This window comes from Felis catus, chromosome B4 (genome assembly GCF_018350175.1).
Source record: "Felis catus isolate Fca126 chromosome B4, F.catus_Fca126_mat1.0, whole genome shotgun sequence".
Lineage (NCBI taxonomy): Eukaryota > Metazoa > Chordata > Mammalia > Carnivora > Felidae > Felis > Felis catus.
The window spans coordinates 95,253,179-95,270,027 of NC_058374.1; the positions used below are offsets into that span (position 1 = coordinate 95,253,179).

The 16,849-nt window shown below is 37.3% G+C and overlaps 1 protein-coding gene across 4 annotated transcripts in view; it reads right to left on the reverse strand.

Annotated features, from left to right (window-relative positions):
* Positions 1-16,849, reverse strand: part of PTPRR (protein tyrosine phosphatase receptor type R) — a 243,328-nt gene that overhangs the window by 33,271 nt on the left and 193,208 nt on the right. For all 4 annotated transcript variants that reach the window (XM_019835222.3, XM_045062069.1, XM_045062070.1 and 1 more), the window contains 4 exons: positions 12,949-13,135; positions 10,266-10,350; positions 1,641-1,720; positions 1,070-1,207 (listed from right to left, as the gene is read on the reverse strand). In XM_019835222.3, coding sequence (XP_019690781.1) covers positions 1,070-1,207; positions 1,641-1,720; positions 10,266-10,350; positions 12,949-13,135 — 490 coding nt within the window. The remainder of the gene's footprint in view (positions 1-1,069; positions 1,208-1,640; positions 1,721-10,265; positions 10,351-12,948; positions 13,136-16,849) is intronic.

Sequence of the window (16,849 nt, forward strand, 5' to 3'; positions counted from 1 at the left end):
TCTACAAGCTAGACCCTGAGGAAAGACTGCTAGTATGCAAATGGAATTTAACTTTGACCCTTTTCTTGGATTTCTTACAAAGATATTGAAAAAGTTGCTTGACTTTTTGAAGTTAGTCAGAGAAAGACAAATATCATATGACTTTACTCATATGTGGAATTTAAGGCACAAAACAGATTTACATAAAGGACGGGAAGCAAAAATAATATAAAAACAGGGAGGGGGCCCCAACATAAGAGACTCTTAAATACAGAGAACAAACTGAGGGTTGCTGGAGGGGTTGTGGGTGGGGGGAAGGGCTAAATGGGCAAGGGGCATTCAGGAAGACACTTGTTGGGATGAGCACTGGGTGTTATATGTAGGGGATGAATTACTGGATTCTACTCCTGAAATCATTATTGCACTATATGCTAACTTGGATGCAAATTAAAAAAAAAAAAAAAAAGTTGCTTGGCTTTGTTACTTCTTTCAAATCTTTTTTTCAAAGCTCACCTTCCCCTTTGACCCTTCTTACAGCTCAGCCCCACCCAATCTCCCTATCTTATTCTACCTTTTCCTCCTATACATTTATCCTTTCTAATTGCTATAGTTTTATGAATTTATTATGTTTATTGTTTTTTAATCTGGATTCCCCAATAGCAAGTTAAAAATCGACCAATGGCAGGTATCTTTGTATAATTTGTTTACTAATATACTTATATTGCCAACAACTAAAATAGTATCTGTCACACAGTAAGTGCTTAAAAATTACTTGGGACATGAGTAGTTTTTTTCATTTCCCTGCCTATAAACCACAGTGATAATTCATAACTCCTCATTTCCTTGCAGAGCTATGTGGAATATGTGAGATACATGTACGCCAAGTATATTGATTTATCTGAAAGAAACCTGCCATTCATACAATGACACTAATTACCATTTCTTGGAAGCATGAAGTGAAATTGTCTTTAAATGCCTTAAAGTTTCCATCTTAAATCTGTGATTAAGTACATGGCAATTTTCCTTAGACAATATCTCTTCTACAGCAACCGAAAATATACAACGTTCACTACTTGGGTAAAGGTCATACCTCATTTTTTTCTTTGAGTTTTGTGATCATAACAATCACGGGACTGTCTTCCTGCCAAACCATCTGCCAGAAATCATTCACGGTGTTGATCATGGGGCCCTGTGTGGCGATGAAAGCTTTCTCTTTGCCACTGTAGCCCTAGTTTGAGTAAAGAGACAGAAATACTGGCTTTGAAATTCATGCCTTGCACTGAAAGCTTAGAACAAGTTCAGAACAAGATGGCTCTACTAGTCCAAAAGCAACACAACTTCCGCGGCTTCACGGAGTCTAGCACGAGTCACGTGACTGTTCTCCCAGCTAGTCAAGCACAGCACATGGTATTGAGGGTCATAATGCTCAGTTCTCATCAGAGCAGGCCCTAGACAGCGCTGCAGCCACAGACACCCAGGAAAGGAAGACTCAATGTAAAAGACCCACTACCAATGTTGATTATGACTAAACAAGCAAATAACCTTGCTAGTAATCAAGTTAAATCAAAATTAATCCACTCTGAGGAAAAAAAAATCCCCCAACAATTCCAGATAGTGAGTTGACATGCTCATCAGAAAGAAAATTTTATTTATTTACTTACCCGAATATAATTAGCATTAATGTAGGTGCTCAAAGAATCAGTTACATTTTTTGGTCTTAAACACACTCTGCTTAGGGGGTCTAATGAGGAAAACAAGAAGGAATGTATTAGACAAATTTACTCTTTTGAAAGGTCCTTAGAACACCAATAACTGTGCATAGCACACTTATTAATTTATACACTGGTCATCTGGTTTGTGTCAATGTTTGTTGTTGATGTGTCTGCATGTCTGTCTCTTGATCCATCTGTGTTTATTGAGGGACAATTGGGCCCATCTTGACCCCTCCCCTGTCCCTTAACACAAATGTTACCCATAAGCTTGAGATGATTTTATTCATCATGACATTTTTGGGTGGGTTCCTGATTCTTGATCCCTATGTCTTATTTATGCTTCTTTTCTTGTTCTTTGGATTTGGAATTTGCACCATATTTCCTTGCTCACTTCTCTCTTCTCCTCTGCCCAAAGCAAACACTTGGTCTGGCCTGAACCCCCTCTTGCTAAAGAAGCTGTCTTTAGTTACCACATGTGGCACTTTAGTCACCTATAGCATGAAAATGATATTGCATAGATTGCTATCGTGTTAGCAGTATTGTCTTAACTTCTCAAATTACTTTCCATCAAGAAGTTGAAACACTCTTTGTAAACCAGTGTTAGGAAAACTATGGTAGTTATTTTTACCAACATTTACATACATGAATTAAGATCAAGTCATCCTTTTATGATTTCTTTAATCTGGTACACTCTGAGCATCCTTAGGCAAGGATGGAGGTTTTTTCCTCATCTATACGACCTAGTGTCTAGCACGGTGTTTATATGTATAGCAGGCACTCGATGTCTACTGCGTTAATTTAATGGTCCCTTCCATTTTTTAAGAAGCCAGTTCTATACATTCCTCTTTAGTAATTGTTCTATTGCTGTTCTTCTCCAGAAAGATAAAATTCTGAGATTTTATCATACCCACTGTTCTTACCTCCTCCTCCACAATTCAGTCTTCCTTGGGTACACTCCAATCTATCCTAACATTAGTTTTATGCAGACACCATTCTTGCTGATGCCCATCAATGATCCTTTTGTTGATCTATACCAAATAGGCCCATGGAGGTTTTTTCTTCATGTTTTATTTTAATATTTATCATCTTGTATTTTTTTTAATGTTTATTTAATTGTGTGTGTGTGTGAGAGAAAGAGAGAGAGAGAGAGAACGAGAACGTGAGTGGGGGAGGTGGTAAAGAGAGAGGGAGACACAGAATTCGAAGCAGGCTCAAGGCTCTGAGCTGTCAGCACAGAGCCTGATGTGGGGCTCGAACCCACGAACTGTGAGATCATGACCTGAGCTGAAGTCAGACACTTAACCGACGAAGCCACCCATGGGCCCCTACCATCTTGTATTTTAAGTGCTTAACTTTTTTGCTTGTCCTCAATGAATTGTAGTGAGCCCCTTGAGGGCAAGACCTGTATTTAATCACTTAAAAAAAAAAAAAAGAACTTTAGTATCCATTGTGATTTCTATCTGGTATGTGGCTCATAGAGTGTTTAATATCACAATTCATTTCTATTAAAGTTGAGACACTGCTGTTGACTTTCTAGATACTTTTTTTCTTCCTTAGTGAAGGGGACAGGAAAACTTTCATTCCTTTTCAGTATTCACTGATTCTTAGAAGTTTCCACAAGAGCTCTAAACCACTGAGACTTGAAAAGAGGCCCACTTCCTTCAGTTTTTATAAAGCCTACCAAGTATATGATTTATTGGGAACTCAGCCCTATAAACCGCTTAGATGCAGGTTCCTTGTCGAGCTAAATTAAGTTTATTTTGGAAATTGATAATTTATAAGATTTCCAAGTATTTAGAGGTTTCCAAATACCTTTTTTTTTTTTAAACAAGAATGAAGCATGTGACTGAGAGGAAAATTAGTTTTCTAACCAAAGACTGCCCCCCCCCCTTTTTTTTTAATGTTTAGTTATTTTTGAGAGAGAGAGAGAGAGACAGAGACAGAGACAGAGCACAAGCTGGGGAGGAACAGAGAGAGAGATAGACACAGAATTGAAACAGGCTCCAGGCTCTGAGCTGTCAGCACAGAGCCTGACACGGGGCTTGAACTCATGAACCAAACTGTGAGATCATGACCTGAGCCAAAGTTGAACGCTTAACCAACTGAGCCACCCAGGCACCCCTCTAACCAAAGCCTTTTTTTTTTTTTTTAACGTTTATTTAGTTTTGAGACAGAGAGAGACAGAGCATGAACAGGGGAGGGGCAGAAAGAGAGGGAGACACAGAATCCGAAACAGGGTCCAGGCTCTGAGCCGTCAGCACAGAGCCCGACGTGGGGCTCGAACTCATGGACCGTGAGATCATGACCTGTGCCGAAGTCAGACACTTAACCGACTGAGCCACCCAGGTGCCCCTAACCAAAGCCTTTTTAATGTTAGACTGGACTAATAAAAAAAGCTGAGGGTGGGGCGCCTGGGTGGCGCAGTCGGTTAAGCGTCTGACTTCGGCACAGGTCACGATCTCGCGGTCCGTGAGTTCGAGCCCCGCGTCGGGCTCTGGGCTGATGGCTCGGAGCCTGGAGCCTGTTTCCGATTCTGTGTCTCCCTCTCTCTCTGCCCCTCCCCCGTTCATGCTCTGTCTCTCTCTGTCCCAAAATAAATAAATAAATAAATAAATAAATAAATAAACGTTGAAAAAAAAATAAAAAAGCTGAGGGTTAAAAAATATCTAAAACTTTATCATTGTCATCATCACTGTTATAATTTTATTCACTTTATGCATTTTAAGTGTACATGTGTATTTTAAATATATATATGTATATTTGTCATATATACATGTCATACATATATATATATATGATATATATGTATGTCAAATTCACTCTGATAACTTTTTTCAGAATAGATGCTTCTAGATTATACGCTAAATATTTAGCATGCCACTTATGATACCTCCGGGTGGTAGCAATAATAATTCCAACATTGAGCGACTTGTCTTCCCTCTCTTTTGTTTTTCTGCTTTTATTTTCTTCCTTCTCTCCTCTTGCTTTCTTCCCCTTTTTCCCCTCCCTCCCTCTCTTCCTCTCTTATTCCTTCTCTTTCTCCTGTCCTCCTTCCTTTTTTTTTTTCCTCTCAACAAAATATTGACCACATAGATTTCGTGTAGAGAACACATGACATTTCCCCATTTTGTCCTCTTTAAAATATCTCTGGCAATTTAAGCCTTCCATTTAACAGATGAAATGGTACCTGGATCCTGATATTCTGACTGCATCCTATCCTATCAGATTTTATGAAAGGTTATCCTGTGCTGGAGATTTCTTCTCCAGGAAGAAATGTGTTTGAGGTTTGGAGTCAAGAGGAGAAGCTATCAGATGAGGGAAGGGTGCACACTGCTAGTGTATCCCTGGGCAAAGACAGAAATGAGTGGGATAATATAGTTTTTCTAGATAAATTCAAGACAACTGGGAAATGGGAGGAAAGGCAGGGACTTGGCCACGCCTTCAAGGTGAGTGGGAGTCACCTCCACTTTGTTGCAGGAGAAAGAGAAGACTTCAGGCCTGCAGTGTCCAAAATGGTGCCACTAGCCACATGGAGCTAAATTTAAGTTATTAAAATACAATAAAATTAAAAAAAATCAGTTCCTCAGGTGCACTGGCTATACGTCAAGTGCTCGATTGCCACATGTAGCTAATGGCCATCACACTGGAGATATAGAACATTTCCATCACTGTACAGAGTTTTGGTGGACAATGATGATCTCCGCAGTGCAAGATGGTGATTACATGGAAACTCACTTTTTAAGATTCATGTGAAAATTATGAGAGAAAACAGGACCCTTAAAGAGTCTGCTTTTGAAACTATAAACTTGCCTTTGTCTACTTAGTGTTCCTATTTTCTGGAATTGGTTCTGGGGTTAGTGATGAATTCATCTTCAGTTAGGTAGGGAGAAAGGAGAAACTAACATTACCTGAGGGCTTTCTATTGGTTGGAACTTCCTTTTTCACATATTATTACTTAATTCTCTACATGGCCCTATGGAATGATATTATTATCACTATCTTTAAGGGATGAGGAAAGGTTAGGTGGAACAGAAAGACTAAATCATCTGTGTAAACTATGAGTGCTCTTGCCATGATAGGGAGTCAAGTCTAACTGCAGTATTTTGTTTTAGCCATACAATTTGTTGTCTAATGAGTGGCTCACTTATTTGCATGTGTACTCTGTTCTGGGCACTTAATAGAACAGGAAACATAAGTAGGAAGTATTACCAGACTTTAAATTTTTAAATATGAAATGATGGCCAGAGTAATTAGGTTTAATTAATAGAGTTCTTTAATTTTATCTATGTATTTTATATTTTTATAAATAAATTGTTTGCATGGAATAAATATACATGAAATTTGTTATTATACTGCATTGTGCAAATAACTTCATATTGAGGTATGATTTTTTTTTCCCATTGCATTTGTGATTTAGGACATAGATATATTTTCATCATTAATATTTGCTTATGTTGCAAAATAATGTGATATAAACTTGACCTTCTCACTTTAATCTACCATGTAGAGTGTTCTGAGCCAGGCTGACATCATCATCAGAGAAACAGCTATTATTTAATTGGTTCTGAGCCACCCATATTTCTGCTGTAAACCATACTCCAAATTATACAGCCTCACTAATATGTACAAGCTGGACGCTTTTAAACTTGGGTTTGTTATAAGTTAAAACAATACAAAATTATAATACTTAAAATATTAATCATTTTTAAGTATTTTATGTAGTGTTACAAATTTATCCCATACTACAGTCCAAAATAAACCATAAAAAAACAGCTTTCCATATAAACTCCAGTCTTTTCTGATTATTTTCAACTAATGGTATGTCATGCCCAAACTGTATTTACTAAATTATATTTTGTGCAACAGGGAGTGGGTGAGGCTTTCAGACATTTTCAACAGAAAATTCATTATTTGCAACATCAGTTGTCAGCACAGGTGCCCTGGTTCAAGTGATCCACCCAGTTCTGGGAATGGAAAAGCTGACACAGGACTATGAAGGGCTATGTCTGATATCATCTGGGCAGGAAATAGAGAAGGCTGAACTTTAAATAATCCCAATAATTTCCAAATCCATCTGACATTAGATGGTTAGGTAAAACTGCGATGGATGTATATGCCCTAATTATTTATGTTTGGTAAATTTCAGATGAAAAATCTTGAGAGAGACAGAGACAGAGACAGAGACAGAGACAGAGAAAGAGAGAAGCACTATTTTTAACTCACAGCACTTTCATCCCCTTTAGCCAGCTGTAGTTATAAAATATCTTTCAACAGGACTATACTACATGGACCAGGTAAAAATATGTTATAGTGGAGTGTTTTCAACTCCACCAGAGGGGGAAGCCCAAAGATACCATTAACAGTAATTCTTTTACCATAAATATGGAGAATTTGATGTTTTACGAGTGAATTAATGGGCTTGATTATGAAGACTCTACTATTCAGTATTCATACTTTTTAAAATTATTTTTTAATGTTTGTTTATTTTGGGGAAGGAGGGAGAGTGAGAGTGGGGGAGGGGCAGAGAGAGGGAGACAGAGGATCCAAAGTAGGTTCTGCACTGACAGCAGAGAGCCCGATGTGGGGCTCAAACTCATGAACTGTGAGATCATGACCTGAACTGAAGTTGCATGCTTAACCAACTGAGCCACCCAGGCACCTTCAATATCCATACTTTTTTTTTTTTTTTAATGTTTATTTATTTACTTTTGAGAGTGAGAGAGACAGAGCATGAGCAGGAGAGGGGCAGAGAGAGAGGGAGACACAGAAACCAAAGCAGGCCCCAGGCTCTGAGCTGTCAGCACAGAGCCGGATGTGGGGCTCGAACTCACAAACCACGAGATCATGACCTAAGCCGAAGTCAGACACTTAATTGACTGAGTCACCCAGGTGCCCCAATATCCATACTTTTTAAAAGTCTTTGTGGCTCCATCTTTCCAGAGCTATCGTTTTGAGATGTTTATAGATTTTGCCAAAACCCAACTATCTGTTGTCTAGTGATTGACAATGTAACATCCTCTCCAAAGCATTTTTGCCACTGTAAGCAGAATTAGTCAGTCTTCTCTATATTCCTACACCACTTGGGCCAGATCCCAGTTCTGGCTTTTATTATATTGAACATAATTACTCATTTACATATCTCTCCTCTCTAGTCCATGACCTCCTTGATCTTATAAGCCATTCCTTATTTCTTACTGGTTTCTGGCAGCTGGCTCATTGCTTGATATAAATTTCATGGAGTTAAATTCAGTTTTAACATAGTCTAGGGGCGCCTGGATAGCTCAGTTGGTTGGGCATCTGACTTCAGCTCAAGTCATGATCTCATGGTCCGTGGGTTCAAGCCCCACATCGGGCTCTGTGGTGACAGCTCAGAGCCTGAAGCCTGCTTCAGATTCTGTGTCTCTTTCTCTCTCTTCCTCTCCCCCACTCACACCTGTCTGTCTTTGTCAAAAATAAATAAACATTAAAAAAAAACAAACATAGTCTAAACAGTGTTTCTCAAAGTGTGGTCCTGGTATCCTCTGTACCAGAATCACCTGGTCGTTTGCTTAGAAGCACAGATTCTTGGGCCCAACAGCAGACCTACTTAAACAGAATGCCCCGGGTGGGGTACAGGACTCTAAATTTTTATAAGGATTCTAGGTGATTGTTATGCACAATGAAATTTTTCGGTAACAGCTTTATTCAGATGGAATTCATATACCATACGATGAACTCACTTAAAGTGTGCCATCACAGAGTTTTTTTTTTTTTAATTCACAGAGTGTACAACTGTCACCACAATTGATTTTGTAACATTTTCCTCATCTCCAAATAAACCCCATTCCCTTTAGTTATTTAGCATTTATTTCCCATGCCTCCCAGCACCAGGTAACCATTAACACAGTTTCTGTCTTTATAGATTTGCCAATCCGGACATGTCATATAAGTGGAATTACATAATCTGAGGGATTTTGTGATGGCTTCTTTCACTTAGCATAATGTTTCCAAGGTTCATGCATGTTGTAGCATGCATCAGCACCTCATTTGTTTTTATTGCTGGGTAATATTCCATTGTGTGGACATTCTACACTCTATATATTCATCAGTTGATGGATATTTTGGTTGTTTCCACATTTGGGGCTATTATATATATATTTGATTAAATGCTTACTTGTTTATTTTGAGAGAGAGAGAGAGAGAGTGCACGCACAGGGGAGGGGCACAGAGAGAGGGAGAGAGAGAATCCCAAGCAGCCCCACGCTGTCAGCACAGAGTCTGATGCGAGGCTCCATCTCACAAACCGTGAGATCACAACCCAAGCCAAAATTGAGAGACGGATGCTTAACTGACTGAGCCACCCTGGCGCCCCTGGGGCTCTTATAAATAATGCTGTTACAAACATTTGTGTATAGCTTTTCAATATCAATACTTTTTAAAAGTCTTTGTGGCTCCATCTTTCCAGAACTATTACTCTGAGATGTTTTTGGATTTTGCCGAAATCCCAACTAGCTATTTGTCTAGTGATTGACAATGAAATGTTTTCATTTTTCTTGGTTATATTACTAGGAGTAGAATGTCTGAGTCATATAGTAACTCTAGGCTTTGCCTTTTGAGGAACTACTGAACTGTTTCTTAAGTAACTGTACCATTTTCCATCCTTATCAGCAATGTGTGAAGGTTCCAGTTTTTTTACATCCTTGCTAACAGTTCCTATAGTCTATCATTTTTATTTTAATCATGTGGATGTGAAGTGTTATCTCATTGTGGTTTTGATTTACCTTATGGCTAATGATGTTGAGCATCTTTTCAAATGCCTGCCAATCATTTGTGTATATTCTATGGAGAAATGTCTATTCAAGTCCTATGCCCATTTTCAAATTGAATTGTCTTTTTATAATTGAGTGCTAAGAGTTCTTTATATATTCTAGACAGAAGTCCCTTATTAGATATATAATTTGCAATTTTTTTTCCCATTCTGTGAGTCATCTTTCTATCTTCTTGATGGTATCCTTTGACCTCTGAAGCACAAAACTTTTTAATTTCATAAAGTTCAATTTATTTTTTCTTTTGTTGCTTGTACTTTTGGCATCACATCTAAGAAATCACTGACTAATTCAAGGTCATGAAGATTTACATCTGCTTTATACTAAGAGCTTTATAATCTTAGCTCTTACCTTCAGGTCTGATCCATTTTGAATTAATTTTTGCATATAGTGTGAGGCAGGGTCCAATTTCATTTTTTTTTTTTTTTGCATGTGAATGTTGGTTGTCTCAACACCATTTGTTGAAAAGACTATTTGCCCATTGAATTTTTTGATACTCTTGATGAAAACCAACTGACCATAATGTGCAACACAATAAAAGTTTAGAACCATGTGTCTGTTGGAATTGTGAGCTGACCACTGTAATAAAAGTAATACAGGATAAAGTTATTAACCTCAAACTACTTTAATGGTTATTAGTCTTGATGTGTATTTATAACTCCAACTTTAGTGTATACAGAGAAGTTGTGAGGATGGGAATCGATGAAGTGGAGGTTAATGGGGAAGGCTTGTGCTTTATAATGCAAACTACTTAATTCAAGAAACTTACTTGGCAAAATGGTCTTATAGCGATTTTTAGTTCCATGACGTGGAATGTCAATTTCTTTGGGATCCACAAAGTTCATTGGAATTTCCTGCAAAAATAAATGATATCAAATTAGTGTATCTAATGCTGCCACAAAGAAAATCTTCCCAGGGGGCCATCTGATCCAGAGCCCTACTGAACTTCAAAGTCATTTGTAAAACAACAGACTACCACCTCTGGCTGACCAACACCCTTCCTTTTATAAACATATTAGCTGCACCCCGTCAAGCTGACTCTAAGAAACACCTCTCTGTCTTAGAAAGTATTATTTTATATATGGTTATCAAAGAAACATATAAAACTTTGATTAGATTTTTAAACTTCTATTTTGACATAATTGCTAGAAATATGTACACACACAGCTGAAAATTGACAATGTATTCAAATTTCTTTAAATCTTTAAGTTCAGTACCAAAAATTTCACTACAGTGGATTCTCTTTTAACATTGTGTAACTCTTTTAGGATTATTAAAACCTTCCTCCCCAAATGGTAAATGTAAAGGGCTTTTTTGTTGATTCAGGAGATGATCATAGGATGCTTTTTTGTATTAAGGAATGGTTGATAATTGTACAGTTCCATTTGTGTTGTCAATGTAATATTTTTAGTGAAGGTCACCCAGACACTGTTTTCTCCCGCTTAACAAGAATATAAATAGTTTTACTCAGTCAGAATATATGTCATGTGCCTCAAATGCTTGGAGAGGGAACAATTAGAGTAGAAATGGCTCCGTGGAAATGAATTAGATCTAAAAGGTGAGCATCTGTAGCTGACTGGGACAAAGAAAGAAATAAACCAAAGTTTTCAAAAGGGTCAAAAAAATCATTTAAGGATTTGATTACACAACATAGTATGATCTCTAATTAAATTTTTGCAAAACATTGCTTAAAGATTAACGTGAAATAAGAGAACTTTCATCTTTAGATCACGTGAAATACTATTTTTGTTACTTAAAGTTTCTTCAGTGGAAGATATAACTCAACAGCCTAATATTCATTTACATGGAAGAAGTTATCCATAAATTAATTCAAATTGTCCCAGTTTTCAGTCAATCTGAAAATTTGAGGAAAGCCTGACTATCTTATAAATTTGAGATGTGGTCTACAGAGAGAAGTAGTTTACTTTTTAAATATCATTTCCTAAATGTGCACTATTTTAGATATTTATAACATTCATTCCTACTCTTTGTTCCAAATAAATGTTATAACTTCTCAGTTCCAAGTGACCAAAATAAGCAAAATTGTTGGATGTTCAACAGAAAGCACATATTCATGTTTGGTTGGTAATTTCGAACAGGTCAGTCTGTTTTAGCAAAGCTGTGATATGTTTGTTTCTCCTCTGCTTCTTCCTGTTTTCTGACACACACTGACAATTTATCATCTTCCAGCATTATCTTTCTTTTTGGTACTCCTTGTCATTTTTCCTTTAAGGGCTTATCTCAAAGAACAAAGAGCTATCTATGGTTCCAGAAAAGAATACTAGATGTACTTTTGATTAGCTGTATGATCATTGACTTGTTCTTGCATCTCACTAGGTCTCATCTTTTTCATATATGAAAAGATGACACACTACAAAGTCTAATTTTAAAAACTGCATGTTCATGTTTTACTTTGGATGCTTAACAGTAGTTGAAGAGGCTAACAGCAGATCTAGCCCATTGCTGGATATTTCATCATTAGAGTCACTGCAAATATCTGAACAGAACTTGGGATGATCAATTTATTAAAATCAACAGACTTTGGCTTACGATGTACAACTGATTTAAGATTAAAGTGAGCTATAAAATGCATAATCCCCTTGGGCAGTAATTAGAACTAAGAAGGTCTAATCTGTCTCCATGCTCTCTGGGTTGGAAATGTGTTTTCATGAATCGAGTTATCACCAGCTACACTGATGGGTTGCCAACAGTTTTGGCTAAAACTCCCAATCCTCTTTAGCCCACATTTGGTCTTCCCCCATGTTCCTTATTTCATTTAAGGTCACTGTATGCGGCCTGTTCCTCATGTCACAAACTGAGGTATCATTTCTGACTTCTTCCCTTATTTTGGCCGCCTCATCCAATTCGGCCCCCTTCTTGCAGATTCCTATAGGTTTCCCACATTTTCACTCCTACTATCTTAGTTTAGACCACCATGCCCAGTCCACAGGATCACTCTAGAGCTTCCAACATACCCCTTTCTAATGTTCACTCCACTGCAGATAGAGTGATCTTTTACAAACTTAAGATAAAGTTCAAACTTTTAAATATGTATCAAGACTCAGGTTTCTTTTATAACTCTGAGGCTCAAGCTTTGCCACTTTCCACCTTGATTTCAATGCATCAGCTAAATCGAACAACTTAATTCCCCAAACAGTGACAGTAAACTGTCCCTTCTTCCTGAAATGCCTCTTCTCTGCCTAGTTCCTTCTTGATACTTCTCTGCCTGGCCAGCTCCTACATACTCTGCCTCAATTTAGTAATCACATGCTAGTTTGAACATTTATCAGTACTTGATGAGATGTAGGGTGGCTCTAAAACCTTGTACTTAACCTTTTAAACTGTAACTGTTTGTTTACTTGAGTGGAGGACAGTGCCATTTTAGTAGGTGCCTCTAGGGTCTAGTTTATCAAAATACCTACTGAGGAGTGAATAATAAACAGCTGGCTCACCATGAATTCACTTTGGAGTAAATGTGAACTTGCCACGACGTCCCTCAGCTGTGACCTTGTGAGGATTCGGCTGGCTGACTGCAGATACTCCATTGCTACCTTCTCCCGTGGGGTTGGGATAGCCACAAAAGGTTCAACATTCCCCAAGCTACTCATGTCCAATGTAAGAGATACGTTGGACCCTCGTCTACATTGGGGAAGAATGTTAATAGGTTTAGACACCACGTGAATCATTTTGATCACACAAATTCGTCTTTCTGTGCATACACACAATTCAGTGAGAAGTTTTACAGAAATAAGGAACAAATGTCTTTTCCTCTTATGGTACCATAGTGGACTATAGCAACTATCCAGAGTTTCTTTACAGGAAACTGAAAGTTTTGTTGTTGGAAATAAATCTGAATTGAGAAAACACACTATAATTCATTAATAGGTATATTTGACACAAAAATAATAAAATGGCTAGTAATATTAAGTGAAAAATTTAGGAAAAGTAGACATCACTTTTGAATTGAGAAATTATGTATAACACAAAACAATTTTATTTTTTGTATGTCTGAGAGCTCAGTATAGAAATCACATAGCCATCTAATATTTTTGACACATGATCTTACTGGACATAGGAAGCTCAGAATGGGAAAAATCAATTTTAGTTCACAGTATTACTATTGAAGTAGAATTTAAAAGTTTTAAAATATATGTACTTTTTATAACGTCTGAGTGAATCCCCAAATAATAGCATCTGTAGCCTCCATCTATGTATGCATGCATGCATGCATGTATATATGTGTGTATATGTATTTATTTAATTCTGTGATAAACTCATAAGGAGCATAGAGATCACAGATTCTTATTCTGAATTACATTTATCTTCCCTCTGTAATTTCCCTCTTCTTGTTGAGAGGTGAGGTGGGGCTCTGCCAAATTATAAGGGCCCCTTGTGCCCTCAATAGAAGGTGTGAGTGCCTCTTACCAGTAACATTAGCTGCTTGGAAGCAAGAAGTAACTATAAAATAACCTGTGCAAGATTGAGGGTCAAAATCAGAGATTTTATTCACAAAAACTATTAGGTTAAAGGGCCTTAGGCATGAGTCAGGTGATCAAATACGGTGCCAACTGGTTGGTGTTCCAAGGAAACGGAAAACAGGGAAAAACAGGTCATAGCAAATGTGAACAAAGACAGTAAGAGCAAATACTAGGTCCAGCGTGTTTCATTTGAAGGGTGATTTACACATTTACTATGGAGCACTACATCTGGAAATATTCAAGTAGCTACAGCTTAATTTTAAACAATGGAAAATTTTTAGAACATACAACAAAACCCCACTAAACAAAAGTGAGTAAGTTCTTCCTGTTACAAAATTGCCTCTGGTTGTAGCTTTGGTGGCATTCTGTAATTTGATATGTAATGTCCTATTTATTGATTTCTAAATGGTTTATAAAAAAAATAAATGGTTTGTAATTGTAGTTTTAATTCTTGCTTTGGCTTGATGTTTATGTGTTTACAAATTTATTTTCCTTATTAATTTCTAGTTATAGTAATACAAATCAGAGAATGGTTGGACTTCTAAAGTTTGGAATTTCTTAATTCTTTCTTGGGGACAAACACTATGATAAAGTATTCTGAATATTTCATAGGTACTTTTGGAAGCAACTAGTTTGATTATTTATTTACCTCTAGCTAGCTAGCTATAAATTTATCTATGTACATATGTATATCTATATCACCTTATTTATTATATTACTGCATATTATTAAAAATATTATTCCAATCTATTTTTTCCCACTGGATTCCTCAAAGCCTGAGATGTATGTGAGTCTTCCACAACACTTGTGTTTGTTATTTTTCCTTATATTCTTAATGATTTTTACTTTATACATTTCAGCCATTGTTTTATTTGAAGTGATTCATAATTATATCTTTACTATAAATTTTATCAATATTAAACATTTACTTTCCTATTAATTTTATGTCTTGCCTCACATCTGATTACTTTTTCTAGTTTTATTGAGATGTAATCTACATACAGCACCATATAAGTTTAAAATGCATGGCAATCTTTTTTGATTTAAGTATATTGTGAAATGATTACCACAATAAATTTAGTTAACATTCATTATCTCCTAGGGACACACACACACACACACACACACACACACACACAAAGAAAACAAATTTTTTTTCTTGTGATGAAAACTTAGGGTCTACTCTCTTAAAAACTTGCAAATATACCACACATCTGTGTTAGCTATAGTCATCATGTTGTACATCACATCATGTACAATACATAATTTATTACCTTTTGATCACCTTCCTCCAATTAACCTTCCTGCAACCTCCCACTTGAGAAAAATTAATATTGGCATACCTGCTAATTTTTTTTGCATGATCTTGAAAACCCTTTTCTAATTTTTATTATTATGGTTAACTTTTTGAATCCCTGTTAGAGATTAGGGGGTAGCATTCTGGATACTCCATAAAATCTCACCTAGCTGATAGAAGAATGTTTGGCCCCACTATTTTTTTTTTTTTTTTTTGTGGCTGTTGTTGGTGATGTATGGCTTTGTTTTGTTTTGTTTTTTGAGAGAGTGAGAGAGAGAGAGAGAGAGAGAGAGAGAACACCAGAGGGGAAGGCACAGAAAGAGAGAATCCCAAGTAGACTCTGTGCTGAGCTTGAAACAGGGCTCCATCTCACAACCCGTGAAATCAAGAGTTGGACGCTTAAGCAACTGAGCCACCCAGGTGTTCCAAGGGCTCCTGTGTTTTGAGTAGGAGGTAAACAGTTGAGAAGGCATAAAGAGTGGTTTTCTCAGACCAAGAATTTTAATCTACTTTTAATGGGAAAGTGGTTTTTAAAATTTTTTTTTTTTTTACATTTATTTATTTTTGAGAGACAGAGAGAGACAGAGCACACGTCGGGGAGGGGCAGAGAGAGAATGAGACATAGAATCTGAAACAGGCTCCAGGCTCTGAGCTGTAAGCACAGAGGCTAACGCAGGGCTCGAACTCACAAACCGTGAGATCATGACCTGAGCCCAGGTTGAGCACTTAGCGGAGCCACCCAGGCGCCCCAGTGGGAAAGCAATTTTTATCATTTCTCAATACAGTTCCTCTGGCCTTTAAATTGTCAGAAATTCTTTCCTCATTCTGATAATAGCTTGTTTATTAGTTTTTAGTGTATTTGTGAGAATTTGGCTTTTGTTGGCTTCAGAGATTTTTTTTAGTAAGGCATTGGGAGAGGCCATTTAAGGGATTGCTAATCGGATTCCATTTTATTTTTTATTATTTTGAAAATGTTTTTAATATTTATTTACTTTTGAGAGACAGAGAGAGACAGAGAGAGAGAGAGAGAGAGAGAGACAGAGACAGAGACAGAGACAGAGTGTGAGCAGGGAGGGGCAGAGAGAGAGGGAGACACAAAATCTGAAGCAGGCTCCAGGCTCCGAGCTGTCAGCACAGAGCCCAATGCAGGGCTCGAACCCACAAACCATGAAATCATGACCTGAGCCAAAGTTGGACACTTAACTGACTGAGCCACCCAGGTGCCCCTCAGATGCCATTTCAGTCAGTCTTCAGCCCCAAAATACTACAGTATCTGCCATCTGTCCATTAAGTGATATGCAGTGCTACAGTGATTTAGTAGAAAGGGAGATCACTTCCATTCATAGTGGCCAGAGATGTATGAGGAACAGGCATTTGAGTTGAGCCTTGAAGGTAAAAGTTCAATAGATAAATTTTCGGTAAAGGGTTATTTCAGGGAGAGAGCCCGGCAGAAGAAAAAAAATGTGGAAGCAGGAAATGATAAGGCATCTTTGAGAAATGGCATATAAGCAGTTTGAGCTAGAGTTCATTTGTATAAAAGTGTATTTTGGAATTGGGGGCAGGGTCATGTAAGAGAAA